At 48.4% G+C, this 21,949-nt stretch overlaps 1 protein-coding gene across 1 annotated transcript in view; it reads right to left on the reverse strand.

The window, feature by feature from the left end:
- The window catches only part of CSF2RB (colony stimulating factor 2 receptor subunit beta), a 115,626-nt gene extending 94,347 nt beyond the window's left edge, over positions 1 to 21,279 (reverse strand). Inside the window, exons 1-5 of the mRNA XM_073574356.1 lie at positions 21,184 to 21,279; positions 4,903 to 4,975; positions 3,295 to 3,424; positions 1,938 to 2,107; positions 1,066 to 1,217 (exon numbers count right to left, since the gene is read on the reverse strand). Coding sequence (XP_073430457.1) covers positions 1,066 to 1,217; positions 1,938 to 2,107; positions 3,295 to 3,424; positions 4,903 to 4,963 — 513 coding nt within the window. The 5' untranslated portion in view covers positions 4,964 to 4,975; positions 21,184 to 21,279. The remainder of the gene's footprint in view (positions 1 to 1,065; positions 1,218 to 1,937; positions 2,108 to 3,294; positions 3,425 to 4,902; positions 4,976 to 21,183) is intronic.
- Positions 21,280 to 21,949: the final 670 nt, after the last annotated feature.

The raw sequence follows: 21,949 nt of genomic DNA on the forward strand, positions 1-21,949 counted from the left end.
TCTGATCTTCAGATTTTCAGGGGTCAATCTTTTTGTTGTTACTGGAGATAAGCAACTACTGATGGAGTCTATCATCCGCTCTCTCTTAGAGAATTGGGAGAGTTACCTGTCGGTGAAGGATCATTTGAACAACTACTATATTATGTATGTAGGGACCTTTAGACAGTGCACATCTTGACTGCAAAGCCTTAAAGTGCTCCAAGATTTTTTCATGTCTGGTGCTTTTAACTTGATTAATATGCCGTGTCTGGTAATATTATCGAAACTATGCAATATGTACTATTATTGTATCCGTGCACTTTTCTATTATCACACAATCTGTACACTGCGAAAAAAACAAAAGGTATGAACTGGGATATAAATTGGTGTGCACGCAGCATGTAAGCGCATCTTCACACTAGCCACTAAACAGAAAAAACAAAGACAGGAACATATTGATTAAATACCATGCAATAAATAAATAAACAGCATAGTGCATGAAAATTATGTACGGTGTTTAGTTAACATTTTTTTTAATAAAAAAAATGCGAAAGCCATCCCACCACTCCACGGTGACCATAATTGGGACAGTCCTAAATATAATATTAAAAACCTTACTGCTTGTCAAGTGACATGCATGTGGATAAGGGCTGAGAAGGACTGAGCCCAACTAATGGACACTCAGCTGAGGGAGACCACATCAATAGTGCCCAGCTCTTAGGAAGAGCAAGCCACATCTTTATATATATTAGTTAGGACTGTCCCAATTACGGTCGCCTTGACAAGGTGGGATGGCTTTCTAGTTTTTTTTTCATCAAAAAACATGTTAACTAAATGCTGTATATTATTTACATGCACTATGCTATTAATTTCTTTACTGCAGGGTATTTTATCATTATTTTTCTGTTTGGATTAGTCGGTACACTATGTCTAGAGACTGGAATTACTAAACCGTGTCTGGTCCTATTATGGTGTATGTGTTTTGTACTGCTTCTAATACAGGATGTATTCACTATGATGGATACTTGTGTAGTTCTTCGTCCCCCTGACCCAACTCCCAGACCCGTATAATAGATATAATGATACCTCCCAAGACTCCCATTCCTTTCTATAGTATGTGACTTGGTAGAGCAGATTTTCAGAGTAGACACTTTCAGGCATCCTCCAGCGTAGAATGAATGAACCACTATTTGAACCAGACGTTTGGACCGTTAGCTCTTTTGGTGGCGGCATCCGAGCTGCAAATTAAAAATTATTCCTCGTTAATGGACAAAATGTAAAGTATGACTCCTTCTTTCTACAATTCTCATCTATCTTTTCAAGAGCTAGAAAAAGAGTTACAAGTCCATCAGTTTACAGTTTGGTTCAAAATATTGGTCGTTTGCTAATCATCGATGGTATAAAGATCAGATATACAATTACTGTCCAATTAATGTGGTTAGTTGGTAGCCAAGCATGTAGCCTCTTGAACAAACTGAGCAAAGCCGACAGGAAATGAAATGGCATAGAGCTTCTCTAGCAACTTGGTGGAGGTAACTATAGTCAGAACCTCACAGATTGAACATTGATCACATATCCTAATGTTTTTATTCAGAAAAGTTATTTAAAATGAAACTATCACATAGGAAAATGCTATTTACTTGCAGATATAGGGTTAATGTAGGTTGAATGCCTTACGGAAAATGTGGCTGCAGGGAGAAAATGAATTTATTTCCTCCCAGGAGCCGCTGGCTTTCAGTCATGGGTGGCGCACACTGAGTGGCTGCAGTCACTGCTCACAGCACCGCTAGCCTTCAAGAAGACCATTTGTCAGTTGATTTTCATCTCAAAGTGGTGTCACTGTACTGTTATAGGGGTTAGAGGTCGGTTTCTGCAGCACGGACCTTCACTTGTGCTTGGCTCGCTGCTGTTATTTTTTTTTTTTCAGCTCTCCATGGATTTTTGGTCTATTCACTTACCATTAGAATTTGGGATTATGTAAGTATCTCTATTCACATTCCGCTTTGGTTCAAAGTGGTATGTAGTATTCATTGTGTAGATGAACGCTTCATTTAATTGACAGGACATATATACTTCTCCACCTTTTATCTTGACAGAGTTTTCTGGTTCACATTGTCGATTCCCACCGCTACAATTGAGGATAAAGAAACCCGTAATTATGTACATATTTTATATAACTTCTTTGCTCAGCAAACTGTCTATGTTTGCCTGACCTGTATGTCTTGCTGTGTGCTTATAAATATAGAAATGTTCAGATGATTTTCTATTAAATGTAATATGCAAATTGTCTCTACAAAGAGGAACAAGGACTAGAATTCTGGTGCCACCTACTTAAGGAACAATCCTAAAAGTCAGTATTTTGACAGATACCGGTAACGTAGGGTAAAAGCTAAACAAGATACCATATTTGCAGATACATGTTTCGGGTGTTTTTCCCTCTTCAGTGCAAAGCATGAGATCTGATTTGGCTGTATGACTGGGGTGTAAGGTGTAACACTCTCCTTTTCTTGTGAAATGTAACATGCCTTATTGACTTTTAGGATTGCTAATTCCAAAAGTAAGTGAACCCTTAAGAATTACCTGGATTTATACACTGAATGCTAATAAAAGGTGGCATGATTGTTATCTGTCACAATTATTGGCAAAGACAATCAAACGATATTAATTACACAAAAGTGATTATGATAGAAAAACGTGCCCATCTAGCTCCTGATGTCAGGAATCTTACTTACTGTAAGTCCCGGATTGGAGTAAGAATTGTGGTAAGGTGTACAGAGGTACGTGGCACTCGTCACACTCTCCTGATTTGCTAAGAGGCGCTCACCTCTTAATGATTCGGGAGAGTCTGACTCCAACATGCCCCTCGTTAAGATTGGACTGAAAATCACCGGTCTTGATGACATCAGACTTTTCACAAACTGACTTTATAGAGAAGGTGGAGAAACCTTTTCTTCCACCTCTGTGAAAATCGGATCCCACTATGATCAAACTATACAAATTGTCTTTAAAAGACGCACAGTTACCCCGATTCATCAAGACTGGCATTTTTCAAGCTGATCTTGATGTAGGAATCAGGATAGGGAAATGGGAGAGTGTTTTGCCCAAGTGGGCACAGCGTAACAAAGTCGGAGAACCTGTAATATTTATGTATTGGTGCCACAAAATCATGTCCCCAACAACAGAATAAAAAGGAGACAACTCTTTTAACACTAGCAGACTCCTACAGCTGTGAATCTCCATGATCCAAGACAAAACAAGGCGACTTTTGCTTTCTCAAAGTTTTAGATTGTCAAGTCCATCACAGAAGTACAGTACCTGTTTAAATCACTGCGATAAATAAGGGTCATGGGCAGAAGTTCATGAGCTTCTACGCTTAATTTCCAGTTACATGTCCAGTGTGTTTTGTAGTTGTTAACACAAGCAAGAGAATCTAGAAGTACAGAACCTAAAAGAGAAACATAGGTTAGACATCTACAGTAAATCAGGCTTGTAGTTATCAAGCACCCTGACCATGACGGAAAAGACAAAGTGATTGAGATATGGCAACCGGCTCAAATGTGTTCCTCTAATGCTCCTTTAAAATAATTTAACTGGCATTACTATTAGGTTATGTTCACACAACCGTATTTTCAGTCCTAGTGTTGACCATGATGGAACAATGGTAATAACAGTACTTGGACCAATGTTATTCAATAGGGTTATTCCAAATGTCCACTTGAAAAAGAAAAATGGCAGCATGCTCTATGCTATTTATAACAGTGTGGGTATTTTATAATATGTCCATTATTTGTCCATGTTGTCCATGTTGATAGCTTGCTAATGTCAGGACTGCTTTTTCCTCTCCAATTTTGTGGACAAAAGAGGCAAATTAATGAAAAGGAAACTCAAGTCATGTTGTTAGACCCTTATAGAGAGTAGATGTCTGGTGGTGCTCAACTGTGTCTAAACAGATATTCGCTATGTATTACTTCCCGGAGAGAAGCTTAGATATTCAATGTATATTGAAAAAGTGATTTTGGAGAAAAGTCTGAAAGACATTTTAAACCATTACTGTTCGACAGAGCCATTGACTTGAATGACAGAGACTAAATATGAAACTTTGGACTATGTTTCACCTTATTTATGGTGGTGTCTGACTCTTCAACTGAACACACATGTGTAGTCTGCTCATTGAAGTCAATGACTCAATTAAGGGTATATCGTAATCCCCCCAATGGAGTTATGAATGGGGACAAGGACGTGATCTGAACCCAACCTCAGTCAAGCATTTCTTTGACTAGCAGCTATTTCCCACATCTTTTTGATCAATATTCTCAGTTAGTGCCACAAAGTATTTGTGTTAACTCCAGTGGGTGGAGGGGACAAGGATCTGTAAGACACTCTGGAGCTCAAGGTGCATTTACACCTATTGACCGCGGCCATTAAAACGACCATTGATTAGCTATATACAAACAAGTGGTCGTTTAATGGTCTGTGTAGACAGACTGGCCATGGTTTTATTCAAGTAGAACGATCATTAATGTGATCGTTCTGTGCTCTTAAAACATCATCGATATCGGCAGAACATCTCCTAAGGACGCAGGAGGATGTGCTACTGATACTGATTTTGCTGCTGGTACAGTCCAAACATTCGATGTTATTTGATTGCTGGATTCACAAACAGAATTCTAATGAACTCTCGATCCTGATTATTGGTTCATCTAAGAGGGCCTTAATTTGTAAGCCAAATGAAATAACATGAATGGTGAAAACCAACAGACCAATCCATGGTTAACGAATCGTCTGCTATCGGGGTACAATCTGGGACATACACAATAGATTGTCGGAGACACTAAGTTAATGTAAGTAGGCAGCTATAATGTTTCTGATCAGGTTTAAATCAGCTACGTAACCATGGTCAGTATAGAGAAACACTATACATACCTTGTATTCCCTGTAGGAATTGTAGGGTGCAGAGTAAGACATATAGATCCTGTGTTCCCATTTTCACCTCATCCTTGAAAGAACAGAAAAGGCAAATGTCACAACAAAATCAGATCTTAATGACTTTAATCATCTCCTAAAGACTTGCATAAAATGATCATTGTGGGTAGTCAGATTTCTCATGGAAAATTAAGTAAAACAAAATAGGAAAAAAGTTATGACACATAAAACATTTTTTTAGTCCTATGGAGATAGAAGGTCGCATTCTCTTACCCCATGCAAGAAATGGGAACCCAGCTCCAAGTTGTGAACTGTCAACCTCACCATAAACATGTGTTCTCCACTAAACCTGACTGTTCTTTCAATGGAAGAAGGGACTAAAGTCCCCTATAGGCGTGAAATAGCTGTCCGTTGACTTCCCCAAACACACAAGTGCTTGACTTCTCTGATCATGACTTATTTCCAGGGGCATCAAAAGGATTGGCAATTAAAATCCAACAACATGCCAAATCTTTCTCTCCCTCCTGCAATAAATCTGTCAGGGAAGAGTCGAAAGGTCCCCATACACACTAAACCATTGGCCGATCAAAGCAATATGGGACTTTAGCCAGACATGTATGGTGACCTGAGTTTCCTGTAAGAAGAAAATAATTGAAAGTGCCAAAGTCTGTTTTTTACCTAATATTTTCCATTGAGAGAGTGTTATAGAGCACCCAAAAAATGAGATAGCGTCCGATCCTGACAAAATCTCTATGTTAGGCAGACTTTTCTCTAATATCAACTTAAATGGTACCTGGCATTTAAAAATATTGTTTACCATGTCATAGTGACATGTCAGAAGTTTTCATTGGTTTATATCTGGCTGTTTCAATGATCAGTTACACAACGGGAGTGCTGTGCCCCTTAGTTTCTGATCTTCTTTGCTTGTCCTCGGAGCACAAGTGAAAGGTGTTTACACTTTATATGGATGTTAGCAGAACTGAGCAAAGACAATCTCTATATATAAATCTGAATGTGTGTGTGTATCACGAACCAATCACGAAGCAGCAGAGTGGGATATAGAGGTGTGGGCCGAGCTGGGGGGTGGTCCCTCTTCTTACCGCGCAGAGACGAAACAGAGACAAGATGGAGGCAAGTTCAGGGTGCAACAGGTCCAAGCTTTATTCTCTGGCCATCCACTTGACAGCCTCCACAGTACACCGCACTTCAAAGCAATACAGTTTACTTCGCTTCCCTTGTCGGCCCTCCGTTTCCAGGGCCGCTTCTCACACCATACTTTACTCTAGGGACGTGTATGCGTACACTGTCCCCTCCTCACTCATCGACGCTCCTGACAGGTCCGTCACTGTGGCCGCCTTAGGCCCGTAAACCAACAGCGCTTCCACTGATCAGTCGTCGTGTCAAATGCGGTGTCTCACACCCAGTGTCTCGTCCCTTCTGCGGTTCTTCCTGTCAGGACCACCCCCCTGACGTGCTCTCTCCTCAGTCCCCCTCGTTTAGATTCTCCTCACAGCGCACAGACTGTCGCAGTCCTCCTGTCACTGGAGCTCCCCCTGGGGACTGGAACCTTCTAGAACCCTCCCTCAGTATTTATAGCTCTCCCGGTCCCCTGTCACTGTAACCCCGTCCCCCATGACCAACAGTTTCTAAAGCCCTAAGCTGTTGTCAAGTCCTTTGCTCTCACTCCTCCCTGCCATCTAATGGTCAACCCAAGGTACTGCACGTCCACTACACTTTCCTAGCTGTTTCCCCACTGTAGTAACTGACACCTGTCTAAACTGTGCAAACCTATCTTTCTCTATACTGACACGTCCGTCCGGTCACCTTCCCTACACTCTCCCTTCCTTTGTCCATTGTCGTCCTCGACAATCGTCATCCCTGCCTTCGTCGTTCTGAAGCTTCACCTACACTCTGTTGTCGGACCAGCTGTTGGGCCAAACCCACTACCTGCGGGGGCCAAACCATACTGGGAGCACTATGCTCTGAGCAGCCTACTGCTACTCACCAGCGCGCATGCCACATGACAACGTCTTTCAAATTGGGCTAGGTACACCCATATTCTCTCTATGGCGTGTACCTTCCCCTACTCTCCCCTACTGTCACCTTCCACTATTCGGTACGCCATGATCAAGGTATCACACCTACCAGATCATTACCAGCGCCCGCCTTCCTCCTTCAGGGGTGTCCGTGGTGTTGGGGACTGGACCTAGGATGGCTGTCTCTCTCACGTCTTCCAACTCATCTTTCAGTTACATGTCATGGTCGGCGTCTCAGTCTCCCAGACCCTCTTCACACATAGACCCCTCTTCGGATCTCACACTTCCCGTTGGTCCCACAGACCTTCCCTTACCCGGACCTGTTGCATTTTACTTTGGCATATTATACATTAAACAACTTTATAATAGCACAAGTACCCATTTTTATATTTTTTTTTCGTTTTCTTTTGCTCATTTTAAAACCCACATATAACAACATAATATTGCATGTCTTCTTTCTCCCCCCTTCCTTGGACCTGAACACTCCTCCACTTTTCCGTATCCCCGTTCTGTCAAGTTTCAAATCAGCAAATAACATCCTGTAAGAGGAACATACTAAAAACAAACTCAGCACATCAAACATTTTTTTTTTTTTAAACTAGAACTGTTCTCCAGAACCTGCACTATAGTGCACCGAACTCTCGACAGTCTACTTCACTACGCAGTGGCTAGTAGTGAGGGACTCCACTGCCGTGGAGCCCCCGGGGATACTGAGGGTGTCCATTCAAGTCCTCTTCTTTTCCATGCCAGCCTCTCCTTGAGTGTGGAGCAGGTTCCACACTTCCTGCTCCCGGGCCTTCTTCTTCCTGATCACCTCCGCTACCCACACGGAGGGAACAGCACGGGCCCTGGAGTCCGGTAGGCGGGACTCCGCTGAAAAAGACTGCAAGACAGAAACGGCCGAAGATTTCTGCGGCCCAGCAGCCGCTGTGGTCACGTGGCAAATGGGGACAACCGGGCCCTCGGGGGCTGGAATCACAGGGCCCTCTAAGTCGGCCGCAGCCGACTCCAGCAGCGGCATAACCGCGGCCTCAGGACAGGCCGCATCCACTACTTCCAACGGAGCCGGAGTAACGGCCGATTTCAACGATGCAGCTGCTATTAGCAGGGGAAGCGCAGCAGTGTCTTCTTTGGGTGAGCTCTGCACTGGTGACTCCGGGCGGGGTAGTTCGGGGACTTGAGCGGGGTCCTCGCTCAGCTCCGCATACACCACGGGGCCCGTGGTAACTAGGCCTTCCGGTGCGCAGGGGGCCGCGTGCTGCAGCAGAATGGTGGGGGCCGCTTGCGGAGGCACTGGTAGGGCCGGGGGTACTCTCACCTTCCCTGGCGCTGCGGCCTCCATCCCATCATCACACGGTTTCCCCCGCAGCCTCCGTTCCTTGCTCCACTGTCCTGCGGGCCTTCCCTCCGGACTCGGGGGCTCCGCTGAGAAGTACTCTGCTGGTATTGGTGGCGGCCGTTCTCGCTGACTCCCCTCAGGCTCCGCTCCCCGGCTCAGCATCCCGCTGCCCGCCCGTGGTTCTGAAGATGACTTCTGGTGCAGCTCCATCTCTCGCCGCCATTGCCACTCTAGGCGGCCGATGCCCCGACACCCGCAGCATCTCATACCGTCCGTTGGGCAGCACTTGAATGGCGCCAGACAGCCACAGCCAAGTTTTTCTTCTGTGCCACTCCTCCTGCTGGGTGGGGCGTTGGCAGACCTTTCAACCCATCTGCCAGGGTCCAGTACATGTGAGCGTCGGCCTCCGGGCACATACTGCTGTCCACGGGGGTACGTTGGATGGGGTCCCAGTCCATTCAACATGACTGCAAACACCCGGACCTCTCCCCTGCGCTGTAGTAATGCCGCCATCTTGCGCAGCTCATGATACCGCCCCGGATCTTCTGTCAGCACCACTGAGTCACCACAGCGCTCCCAATTTGTAATCCACAGGTAAGCCAATTGTAATCCACAGGTATTTATAATCCAAGCAGCACAGTCCAAGTCCTTCTCCATCCTTTAAGGCAGGCCTGCCGCAGAAGATGATGCATTAGCGGCGGCGATCCTGCCGACTACGCCAAATGTAGAGGTGTGGGCCGAGCTGGGGGGGTGGTCCCTCTTCTTACCGCGCAGAGACGAAACAGAGACAAGATGGAGGCAAGTTCAGGGTGCAACAGGTCCAAGCTTTATTCTCTGGCCATCCACTTGACAGCCTCCACAGTACACCGCACTTCAAAGCAATACAGTTTACTTCGCTTCCCTTGTCGGCCCTCCGTTTCCAGGGCTGCTTCTCACACCGTACTTTACTCTAGGGACGTGTATGCGTACATCGTCCCCTCCTCACTCATCGACGCTCCTGACAGGTCCATTACTGTGGCCGCCTTAGGCCCGTAAACCAACAGCGCTTCCACTGATCAGTCGTCGTGTCAAATACGGTGTCTCACACCCAGTGCCTCGTCCCTTCTGCGGTTCTTCCTGTCAGGACCACCCCCCTGACGTTCTCTCTCCTCAGTCCCCCTGGTTTAGATTCTCCTCACAGCGCACAGACTGTCGCAGTCCTCCTGTCACTGAAGCTCCCCCTGGGGACTGGAACCTTCTAGAACCCTCCCTCAGTATTTATAGCTCTCCCGGTCCCCTGTCACTGTAACCCCGCCCCCCATGACCAACGGTTTCTAAAGCCCTAAGTTGTTGTCAAGTCCTTTGCTCTCACTCCTCCCTGCCATCTAATGGTCAACCCAAGGTACTGCACGTCCACTACACTTTCCTAGCTGTTTCCCCACTGTACACCTACCTACACTGTGCAAACCTTTCCTTCTTCACTCTGACTAGTCCGTCCGTCCATCAGGTCACCTTCCCTACAGGGACACCAACCAATCACGAAGCAGCAGAGTGGGACACGGTTGGAGAGCAGGGCTGAGGACGGATACAGCAGGACAGTGCATTGAGAGCGGGGCTGTGAGGAACATAGTCTTCAGGACAGTCTTCAGGAAAAGGGCCGAATAGTGCCGGCACCCTCCCAGCCCTGTCCCAGCTCAGTTGGCGCTCCCCGTCCCAAACTGCGCTATCCCCCCTCTCCCCTGCAGCCTCCTGGCCTAAATTTAGTCCCCGGCTTCTACTGCGGCCTACAAAAGCGCTAGGCCACGCCACCGCAGGCTGCCCAATCACACGCGCTGCAGCTCTCCTCTAGCTCCGCCCACTCCTGCAAGCTCCGCCCACTCCACCCACCCGTGCTAGGCCACACCCCTGCAGGCCACCCAATCACATGCGCTGCAGCTCCGCTCAAGTTCCGCCCACTCCGCACAGTTCCACCCGCTTCGGCCAAACGAACAATCTGCTCACCTCTCCCTCCTGGTCCTGGCATCACCGCGTGTGGTGCATTGAGAGCGGAGATGTGGAGGAAGGAAGACATCGGGGAGTAGAGGGAGAGAGCGGGAGAGCAGGGCTGTGAAGGAAGAGAATGGGGCTGTGGACGGGGAGAGCAGGGCTGTGAAGGAAGAGAACGGGGCTGTGGACGGGGAGAGCAGGGCTGTGAAGGAAGAGAACGGGGCTGTCGACGGGGAGAGCAGGGCTGTGAAGGAAGAGAACGGGGCTGTGGACGGAGAGTGGGAGAGCAGGGCTGTGAAGGAAGAGAACGGGGCTGTGGACGGAGAGAGCGGGAGAGCAGGGCTGTGAAGGAAGAGAACGGGGCTGTGGACGGGGAGAGCAGGGCTGTGAAGGAAGAGAACGGGGCTGTGGACGGAGAGAGCAGGGCTGTGAAGGAAGAGAACGGGGCTGTGGACGGAGAGAGTGGGAGAGCAGGGCTGTGAAGGAAGAGAACGGGGCTGTGGACGGAGAGAGTGGGAGACCAGGGCTGTGAAGGAAGAGAACGGGGCTGTGGACGGAGAGAGCGGGAGAGCAAGGCTGTGAAGGAAGAGAACGGGACTGTGGACGGGGAGAGCGGGAGAGCAGGGCTGTGAAGGAAGAGAACGGGGCTGTGGACGGGGAGAGCAGGGCTGTGAAGGAAGAGAACGGGGCTGTGGACGGAGAGAGCAGGGCTGTGAAGGAAGAGAACGGGGCTGTGGACGGAGAGAGTGGGAGAGCAGGGCTGTGAAGGAAGAGACCGGGGCTATGGACGGGGAGAGCAGGGCTGTAAAGGAAGAGAATGGGGCTGTAGACAGGGAGAGCAGGGCTGTGAAGGAAGAGAACGGGGCTGTGGACGGAGAGAGTGGGAGAGCAGGGCTGTGAAGGAAGAGACCGGGGCTGTGGACGGGGAGAGCAGGGCTGTAAAAGAAGAGAACGGGGCTGTGGACGGGGAGAGCAGGGCTGTGAAGGAAGAGAACGGGGCTGTGGACGGGGAGAGCAGGGCTGTGAAGGAAGAGAACGGGGCTGTGGACGGAGAGAGTGGGAGAGCAGGGCTGTGAAGGAAGAGAACGGGGCTGTGGATGGAGAGAGCGGGAGAGCAGGGCTGTGAAGGAAGAGAACGTGGCTGTGGACCGAGAGAGCAGGGCTGTGAAGGAAGAGAACGGGGCTGTGGACAGAGAGAGTGGGAGAGCAGGGCTGTGAAGGAAGAGAACAGGGCTGTGGACGGAGAGAGTGGGAGAGCAGGGCTGTGAAGGAGGAGAACGGGGCTGTGGACGGAGAGAGCGGGAGAGCAGGGCTGTGAAGGAAGAGAACGGGACTGTGGACAGAGAGAGCGGGAGAGCAGGGCTGTGAAGGAAGAGAATGGGGCTGTGGACGGGGAGAGCAGGGCTGTGAAGGAAGAGAATGGGGCTGTGGACGGAGAGAGCAGGGCTGTGAAGGAAGAGAACGGGGCTGTGGACGGAGAGAGTGGGAGAGCAGGGCTGTGAAGGAAGAGACCGGGGCTGTGGACGGGGAGAGCAGGGCTGTAAAGGAAGAGAACGGGGCTGTGGATGGGGAGAGCAGGGCTGTGAACGAAGCGAACGGGGCTGTGGACGGGGAAAGCAGGGCTGTGAAGGAAGAGAACGGGGCTGTGGACGGAGAGAGTGGGAGAGCAGGGCTGTGAAGGAAGAGAACGGGGCTGTGGACAGAGCGAGCAGGGCTGAAATGAAGCGAATGGGGCTGTGGACAGGGAGAGCAGGACTGTGAAGGAAGAAAACGGGGCTGTGGACGGAGAGAGTGGGAGAGCAGGGCTGTGAAGGAAGAAAACGGGGCTGTGGATGGGGAGAGCAGGGCTGTGAAGGAAGAGAATGGGGCTGTGGACGGAGAGAGCAGGGCTGTGAAGGAAGAGAACGGGGCTGTGGACGGAGAGAGTGGGAGAGCAGGGCTGTGAAGGAAGAGACCGGGGCTGTGGATGGGGAGAGCAGGGCTGTAAAGGAAGAGAACGGGGCTGTGGATGGGGAGAGCAGGGCTGTGAACGAAGCGAACGGGGCTGTGGACGGGGAGAGCAGGGCTGTGAAGGAAGAGAACGGGGCTGTGGACGGAGAGAGTGGGAGAGCAGGGCTGTGAAGGAAGAGAACGGGGCTGTGGACAGAGCGAGCAGGGCTGAAAGGAAGCGAATGGGGCTGTGGACAGGGAGAGCAGGGCTGTGAAGGAAGAAAACGGGGCTGTGGACGGAGAGAGTGGGAGAGCAGGGCTGTGAAGGAAGAAAACGGGGCTGTGGATGGGGAGAGCAGGGCTGTGAAGGAAGAGAATGGGGCTGTGGACGGAGAGAGCAGGGCTGTGAAGGAAGAGAACGGGGCTGTGGACGGAGAGAGCGGGAGAGCAGGGCTGTGAAGGAAGAGACCGGGGCTGTGGACGGGGAGAGCAGGGCTGTAAAGGAAGAGAACGGGGCTGTGGACGGGGAGAGCAGGGCTGTGAAGGAAGAGAACGGGGCTGTGGACGGGGAGAGCAGGGCTGTGAAGGAAGAGAACGGGGCAGTGAACGGGGAGAGCAGGGCTCTGAAGAAAGAGAACGGGGCTGTGGACGGAGAGAGTGGGAGAGCAGGGCTGTGAAGGAAGAGAACGGGGCTGTGGACCGAGAGAGCAGGGCTGTGAAGGAAGAGAACGGGGCTGTGGACGGAGAGAGTGGGAGAGCAGGGCTGTGAAGGAAGAGACCGGGGCTGTGGACGGGGAGAGCAGGGCTGTAAAGGAAGAGAACGGGGCTGTGGATGGGGAGAGCAGGGCTGTGAACGAAGCGAACGGGGCTGTGGATGGGGAGAGCAGGGCTGTGAAGGAAGAGAACGGGGCTGTGGACGGAGAGAGTGGGAGAGCAGGGCTGTGAAGGAAGAGAACGGGGCTGTGGACGGAGCGAGCAGTCCTGAAAGGAAGCGAATGGGGCTGTGGACAGGGAGAGCAGGGCTGTGAAGGAAGAAAACGGGGCTGTGGACGGAGAGAGTGGGAGAGCAGGGCTGTGAAGGAAGAAAACGGGACTGTGGATGGGGAGAGCAGGGCTGTGAAGGAAGAGAATGGGGCTGTGGACGGAGAGCGCAGGGCTGTGAAGGAAGAGAACGGGGCTGTGGACGGAGAGAGCGGGAGAGCAGGGCTGTGAAGGAAGAGAACGGGGCTGTGGACGGGGAGAGCAGGGCTGTAAAGGAAGAGAACGGGGCTGTGGACGGGGAGAGCAGGGCTGTGAAGGAAGAGAACGGGGCTGTGGACGGGGAGAGCAGGGCTGTGAAGGAAGAGAACGGGGCAGTGAACGGGGAGAGCAGGGCTCTGAAGAAAGAGAACGGGGCTGTGGACGGAGAGAGTGGGCGAGCAGGGCTGTGAAGGAAGAGACCGGGGCTGTGGACGGGGAGAGCAGGGCTGTAAAGGAAGAGAACGGGGCTGTGGACGGGGAGAGCAGGGCTGTGAAGGAAGAGAACGGGGCTGTGGACGGGGAGAGCAGGGCTGTGAAGGAAGAGAACGGGGCAGTGAACGGGGAGAGCAGGGCTCTGAAGAAAGAGAACGGGGCTGTGGGCGGAGAGAGTGGGAGAGCAGGGCTGTGAAGGAAGAGAACGGGGCTGTGGACGGGGAGAGCATGGCTGTAAAGGAAGCGAATGGGGCTGTGGACAGGGAGAGCAGGACTGTGAAGTAAGAGAACGGGGCTGTGGAGGGAGAGAGCGGGAGAGCAGGGCTGTGAACGAAGAGACCGGGGCTGTGGAAGAAGAGAGCAGGGCTGTGGAGGGACACCGGGACATGGATGTAGAGCGCGGCTGCCGAGGGATAGAACAGGACTGCGGGTGGAGAGCGGGGATGTTAAGGAAGACAGCGGGACCCACAGTTAGGTACTATACCCAGGCAACGTCGGGCTCTTCAGCTAGTGAGAAATAAAAAGCACATGGCTCAGCTAAGCACTTGTTCTGTTCTTTTTTTGATTGCGGGAAGTCTCAATACCAAGACACCCCCCTTTCCAAATCAAAACTTCTAACAAGTCACCACAACTTGTGAAAAGTTTTCAGAAATCATAATTGCTATTCTTCAAGGATCAAATCTCCTTTTCCTTCTGCATGTAAGGTATCACCTGGATTTTCATTCTTAATGTCTGCCTGGTACATAACAGCAATATCTATAAAATGTAAGGTATTTTAGAGCAACATTTTTATACAAGAATCTTCTCCTATGTTGTTGTTATAACTTTGGATTTCTTTGTTGACCTTTTGTCATTAGACCAGTGATCTGAGTAAGGAGAAATAGAAGTGTCTAATTTCTACAAAGTCAGGTAGTTGCAGGTAAGCGGCACTGTGAGATTTGTTAGGCTGAGTTGGCATCTAGGTTAAGGTCACAGGGTTACTTTTCTTTCAGATGCTTTGACCAACACAGGCAATAAATGAGGTATTTGAACACTTTTTTCATCTAGAATTAGGAAAAATTGGACTTAGTGAGTGAGCAGTCGATTTACATCTCAGAAGCTTTTATATGTAGACTATCTGCACCCAACTCTCCATCCTATAGTTAGGCCACAGCCAGGGGCCTAACTATAATGGGGAATCTAAGGGGTCCCAAAAAGTTCTTTTGGCCCATATGAGAAGAGAAATACTATTATGGACTGGTGATAGTAGGGAGTCCCGTCAGAGGTTTTGCATTGGGGTCAATAAACTTCAAATTCCGCCGCTGGCCACAACTATAGTCATGAACTTTAACTCCTTTCCGACATCGGGCTTAATGGTACGCCGATGTCGGACTACCTCCCTTTGATGTGGGCTCCAACGCTGAGCCCACATCTTTCATGGCACGTCAGCTGTTTTGTACAGCTGACATCTTCCTTTAACAGCCGCGGGTGGAAATTACGATCCACCCGCAGCTGATAACCAGTTAAATGCCGCTGTCAACCTCTGACAGCGGCATTTATCTTGTGCTTCCGGCAAGCTAGCTGGAAATCCCGCTCATCAGTAACCCCCATCACGTGATCGCAGGTTACCGATAGGTTTGCATGACAACCAGAGGTCTCCTGCAGACCTCTATGGTTGTTACTGCCCGTTTGCTACCTCCCTTTGAGGTTACCTCCCAATGGCCGGCACTCATAGCAAGTGAGTAATACTGCTACATACAGGTGATCAGATGTAGGTCGCAAAGCCGATCGAACCAGTGTAGATTCTAGTCTCCTAAGGAGACTACTGGAGCATGCAAAAAGTAAAAAAATGTTTTAAAAAATAATAAAAAAACATAAAAGTTCAAATCCGCTTATGCATCAAATACAGTATGCATAAGCTCCTAATGACCCTACAGAGGATAGATATCAGGCCAGAACACCTTTTAACTTGCTGTATACATTAGTGCAGGTGACTATGCCATGTATACCAAGTCATCCCGTAATAAAGCATGTGCATGATATACACTTTTAAGTCTTTGAGCCCTTGTGCTTGTGAATATATCAAAGGCATCCATTTGGCGCATGCCTTCTATTTAGACTCCAAATGTGGAGAAAATGCACATTTAGGAAAATGGACGAAGAAAAATTCATGAAGGAGAAACTGTAAAGTTGCAAAGGACAAATATTCAATCATATCAGAAGGAAATACCGACTGCATAAAAAATGAGGCGCAAATATGTACCCTTTAAAAACATAATATAATGATCAAAATCTTTTGTGAAATAATTAAAGGAGTTGTCCCCTTTAATGTTTTTTTTTTACTTTAGGGGGCAGTTTGGTATACAGAAAACTAACCGCACTTTACTCTATGTCCCCAGTGTCCGCTATCAAATCTCCGCCGCTGCTCCCGGTGTCTGGCATTGGATGTGGTGTTGATGTCTCTTGGACTTTGTAGCAAGAAATCAGTGGACAGTACTGACAACGTGGATGGAACATCCCGCTCATTGCCACTGAGATCACTGTTTGACTGCCACGCTGTCAGTGTGCTGCCACGCCACAGCCAATGTTAGACACCGGGAGCAGTGAAGGAGGCTCACAGGTGATCTCAGGGACAGTGAATAAAGCGCATTTTGTGTTTTTATACCAAGCTCCTATACAGCCTAGGCAGTTTTATATTTTGCCACTATATGGTTGGAAAAGTTGCTCCATGCACAGGTTTCTAAAATAATATGTCTTCAGTTCCCATCTGTTACACCCCTGTCCTGGGCGCTGCTTCCTTCACCTCTATTCACTGCTCTCCGTTGTGCTCCACGATGAGTTTTTGCAGCTTGCCCGGCATGGCTCAATGATGTCACCTCCTTAGGCCCACTAAGGCCTCTTTCACACATCAGGTTTTCGCCGTCAGGCGCGATCCGGCGCTTTTGACAGAAACCGGATCCGGCGAAATGCAATGCCGGATCCGGTTTCCCCCCCATTGACTTGCATTTGCGTCGGATCGCGTCGGATGGCCATGCGTTTCATCCGGTTTTCGCCGGATCCGGCAATGTGTCGCAATGTGTCGCGATCCGGCGTCTGGAAAAAACGTCTACTGTAACGTTTTTTGTCTCCGGCGAAAAAGCCGGACACGCCGGATCCGGCGCGTCCGGCTTTTTCACACAATGAAAGCCTATGAGCGCCGCAATGCGCACGCCGGATCCGGCGGCCGGATCCGGTTTTTTGGTCTGAGCATGCACAGTAGCTCTGCCCACAAGACATATATAAAAGCAAGACAGTGGGACCCACAGCCACACCCAACATGCCACCCAAGAAAGCAACCAAGCGAAGCAGGAGAAGGCAGGAGACCACTGCAGCACCATCAGCACCACCACCACCCCAAATGGAGCAGCAAATAGAACATGCTGAGGAGGGGAGGCCAGCAGCAGATAAGAGACGGTAATTATCAAATCCCCCATTCCTCCAAACTAGGGCCATGGAATATCAAGATATTCATTGGCCCTTTGTTTCTCTTTATTCAACAGCCGCCAAAGAGATGCAGCAGCAGCAGAAATGGCATCACTGGCAGCAGCAATACCCACAGCCATGGAGTCTGGCCATCAACAGGACAGCACATCTTCTTCTGGGAGCCCTCCCTCGCATCGTCAGCGTTTGACGGTAAGTTTTTATTTCCAAAATCCATCATCTCTGTAATATATGTCTATTCATTGCCTTTTATTTCAAAACAGGAATCACAAGATGAAGAGGAGCTCCCAGAAGAAGAAGGAAGGGGTGGACAGACACCTGGAGTGGGCTCACAATTGGTAAGTTTTTTGCATCAAACGCAGAAACACAACATCACACTACACACAACACATAGAAAACAATGTTCTGCAGACCACACACAGCAAACAAATGCCTACATCCAAAGACATAACATTTTTTGTTTTCTTCTCTAGTCTTCCCAATCTGGTGCTCGGCCAAGAGGTCCTCGCAGTGCCTCCCAGGGTCGTCGGCGACAGCAACGCGGCGGTCACCAGCGTGTAAGTATAAATATTTTTGCTTTGTTTTTTTGCACTTTTTATTTCATTTCTTTTGTGGAGGCTAATTATGTTATTTTTGTCTTTTTCTTTAACAGCCTTCACAGCGTGCTCCCGACTCTGACGGTGAGGATGGAGGACTCGATGTGGACCACCTCATCGATCTCGTCAGAGAAAGGGAGCCGCTCTGGAATATGGCTGACCGCCGCCACGCTGACCTTATCGTTACCCGACGACTCTGGGAGGAAATCTGTTCTCTCCTTGTGGGCCGCTGGGAGGACCTCGAAGCTCGGGCCCAGATTAAAGAGCGTAAGTATATACAGTACCGGTTGCTTGATGTAAACCAGTGTTTCCCGAACTCCAGTCCTCGTGGTCCCCACGGATCATGTGTTCAGGATTTCTATTTACTATGGAAATCCTGAAAACATGACCCCTGGGGACCATGAGGACTGGAGTTTGTGAAACACTGATGTTGTATACTAACCACTCCTTTCTCGTTTCAGGGAACAGAATTGTGAATCGGTGGCGGTCTGTGAGGGATCGTTTCAAGAAGGAGTTCAATAAAGAGATGCGGGCCCCGAGTGGATCTGGAGGACGCAGGAGCAAGTACAAGTACGCACAAGCCCTGTCGTTCCTCCGGGAAACAATGCTCACCAGAAGGTAAATATTACACACCACATGTGAAAAAAATGTTAGATGTAACTTTTTTTTTTCAGCCAGGGCCATACCATGTCAGTATTTTAATTGTTTTTTTTTCTCTTTATTCCACAGCACGGTGAGCAGCACTCGGGAGCCTGCACGATTGGACCCTTCTGAGGCGATCCCTGAGGAGACCGGCACCGAGGGACACTTCGACCGCCCCGATACATCTGCACCTTCCCAGCCTTCCCACACATTCGACCCATCTGTCCCATCCACCAGCACAGGAGCATCGTGGCCGCCTACATTACATGAAGCTGCTGGTGAGGAGATCGCTTTCCCTTTACCCCACCCTTCTGCCCCTGCCACCTCTAGTATACCTGCGGGTACTGGGCGGCAGCGGCAGAGGGGTCAGGAAAAGAGTTATGCGCAAGAGTTCTTGCATCTGAATGCATCTTTCCAGAACTGTCTCAAAGTCTTGTCAGAGCAAATCTCCGCAGGCTTTCAGCAGATCAACTCCAGCATTCTGGAGGTGAAGACACTTCTGCAAACCATGCATTCAGAAGCAAGATCTTCGCCAAACCACACCTTTTTCAGGTCTGTTGTGGAGCGCATGGCAACACTATCTCCTACCCAGCAGATGCATGTAATGCATTCGTGCCACGGTGCTCTACAGCAGGTTACCTCCCAACCTCCACCTCCCACCACTGTAGTTCCTCCACCTGCACCCCCTCCAGCCACTTTCCTTCCTCCCCCTCCTATTACATCTGCACCCCCTCCAGCCACTTTCCATCCTCCCCCTCCTATTACATACCAGCAACCTCACCAGTACCAGACATCTCCCCACTTCCAGCAACCTGCCCCGTACCAAACTCCTTCCCCGTACCAAACTCCTTCCCCGTACCAAACTCCTTCCCCATACAACTTTCCATCAACATCATCTGCTCTTACAGTCCCTGCCCAACCCTCCACTCCACCGCCCACCACCTCTTCTGCCTCCCACATGTCCACCCATTCTGTAGCTTTTTCCACACCTTCACCTCTAACTGTTACTTCCCCACCACGATCCCAGTCCTCTCTCCACACACCCAGTGTCGAAGTGTCCCGCAGCCCCTCCAGCAGTATTTCCACCCCACAGTACACAGATTTGTAATTTTTTTTTTGTGTAATAAAAATGCCCATTGGGTTTAAAACCTTTATTAAAAAAGTTTTTTGCACTTTAAAAACATAAAAAAAAAAAAATTTAAATAAAAGTTAAATTATCGTTTCACAATGGTTGTCTGTCATTTCTTTCTGCGGCGAACTATGTTTTAAAAAAAGGTTAAATACAGGGTATTTCAAAGGTAAAAAGGTATTCAAAACCAGGTATATAACTGTGGGTAAATTTTAGCTTTTTGCCACAGTTGTGTTCCTGGTTGTGTTTGAAGCAAAGTATTTCACCTAAAAAGTTGTGTTTATTGTTGGTGATTTCCTACCAATGTACACAACTTTTGTTAAAAGGTGAAATACTTTGCATAAAACACAACCAGGTACACACCTGTGGCCTAAAGGTAAAAATAGTAAGACCATGACAAGATAGCCAACTTTGGTTGGCAAAGGTATATACTGTTGGTCCAGAAGGTACACAAGTTTAGGGCACAAATCTTTCACACTCTGTCATCCTGCCAGTGTACTCTGCCTTGAGGTGACATAAAGTATAGTGGAAAATTGTCCCTGAAACCGTCACAGAACTTCTAGTGGTAATATTTCCAATGACAACATCCATCTTCGCCAGTAACTTGCTCTTCTCTCCAACCTGCACTTTCTTCTCTACAACCTGTCAAAGAAGGGCTGTAGGAACATGCTATATCTAGTTTTCCAGTAGCCAATCCCGTTCGGAAGGCCACAAGGGTCAATTTTAAAAACCGGATCCGGCGTAATCCGTCGAAAAACGGATAGAAAAACGGATAGAAAAACGGATGAACCGGATGAGACGGATCCGGTTTTGTCTGTCAAGAGCAAGACGGATCCGGCACTTCAGGTTTTACAAAACATTTGCCGGATCCGGCATTCCGGCACGACGCCGGATCGCGCCTGACGCCGAAAACCTGATGTGTGAAAGTAGCCTAAGACACACAGACTCTCTTAATATTAAGACTCTAGTTTCCAGTGTTTGATGTGCTCCACCATGTGCGCTTCAAATCTTATCCTGCATACCTTTAGATCAAGAAGTTAACTCTCATTTTGCCATCTCTGCATTCACCCTTGTTTTGTTCCACTATAACTATACTTGTGGTCCTGAGTTTCCTGCATATGCCGAGTCCTTGCTTCCTGCTTGCTGCAACAACGCCGTTAAACGCAGAATGGGAGGAATACAACTTATATGATTCAGATTTCTCCAGCTAGAATGTTGCTAATGCTGGTTATAATGGCATGGACCTGCTTTCCTAAGTTTTATTATGTGGCCCCATGTTTCCTTGTTGTGCCGCTGCTTCAAGTGTCACAAAATGAAACTCCGACCCATGGTAAATCATAACTACAAATAAATGCATTTACCATCTGTGACTCATCCCAACATCCTACATTCATTCTGCAATTTCTGTGCATAAACAATCCCACCACCATAACATACGCTATGTACAGCTTCCCTAGATTTGTAATACAAAAAAATGGATGGCAAACTACAGTTGGCTGTGAGTTATTTTGTATATTTTATGCATATACTAGTATATCATAATTTCGAACATCTCCCAAAATAGTAAATATAACACAAGTTATAGAAGTGATGCAAGTAACTAGAAAGATGGCAACATCCTATGCATAATAATATAAATACTCCCATAGACAATCAGTTAGCAGATATATTCTCAGCCCATGTGGTATATAATATCATGTTTTCCACTATCTGTTCCCTTAGCCTCTTTCTTACCTGTGCTCATCTCATGGCCATAGTTCCACAGTCATACAAGTCTATAAACATACGTGCACCGTCTTGTGAGTCTAGCCGGTGTCCAGTCTTTGTGTAGGAGAGAGATGTGGTTGACTGTTTTCCTGTTTGTTGCAACCTCTTCTAGGAATGGGGAAGTGGCTTTATGTCACAGTCGCGAATAGGTGGGAAGAAAACAATCTCTGTAACGGGAAATTCCAAGTGGTACAATCCTAAAGACAGGGGTTGTCTCATGACTTTAATAGAGCATATGGGATGGAGGCTTGGGATCCAACTTTATGAAAAAGAAAGGAGAACAGCTATGTCATGCTCCCAGATTTAATCCCTTGAGCTTGTGTTCTGTGGTTGACTTCTCTTTCTGCCGAGCCACAGGAGACACACCTTTTCTCTGTGTGTTTGGGTTCTGCTATTCTGGCTGCAGTCTGTATAGCTTAACACAGGTGTCTTAATTTACCTGCCTATCGCCTTTTGGGTGCAACTTTATATTCTGTCCCTCAGATGGCATTTCCTGCTGGTGGTAGCTTCTTTTGGCTGTTCTGATATTTTAATGATATTTGGAGCTAGTCTGTGAGATTCCAGCTAGGTATTTTTGCTTTACTGTTCTTCCGAAATAACTTGCACCCATCTTCCGTTTATAGTTAATAAGCAGGCAGTATATTTGTTAGCAGTATTTGCTTTATTCTTCTGTTTGGTGTTTTATTTACTTTACTCACTATGATCTTTCCTTTTTGTAGCATACTTTACCTTT

This window comes from Dendrobates tinctorius, unplaced genomic scaffold (assembly GCF_039654945.1).
Source record: "Dendrobates tinctorius isolate UK_male_01 unplaced genomic scaffold, ASM3965494v1 ptg000038l, whole genome shotgun sequence".
Classification (NCBI taxonomy): domain Eukaryota; kingdom Metazoa; phylum Chordata; class Amphibia; order Anura; family Dendrobatidae; genus Dendrobates; species Dendrobates tinctorius.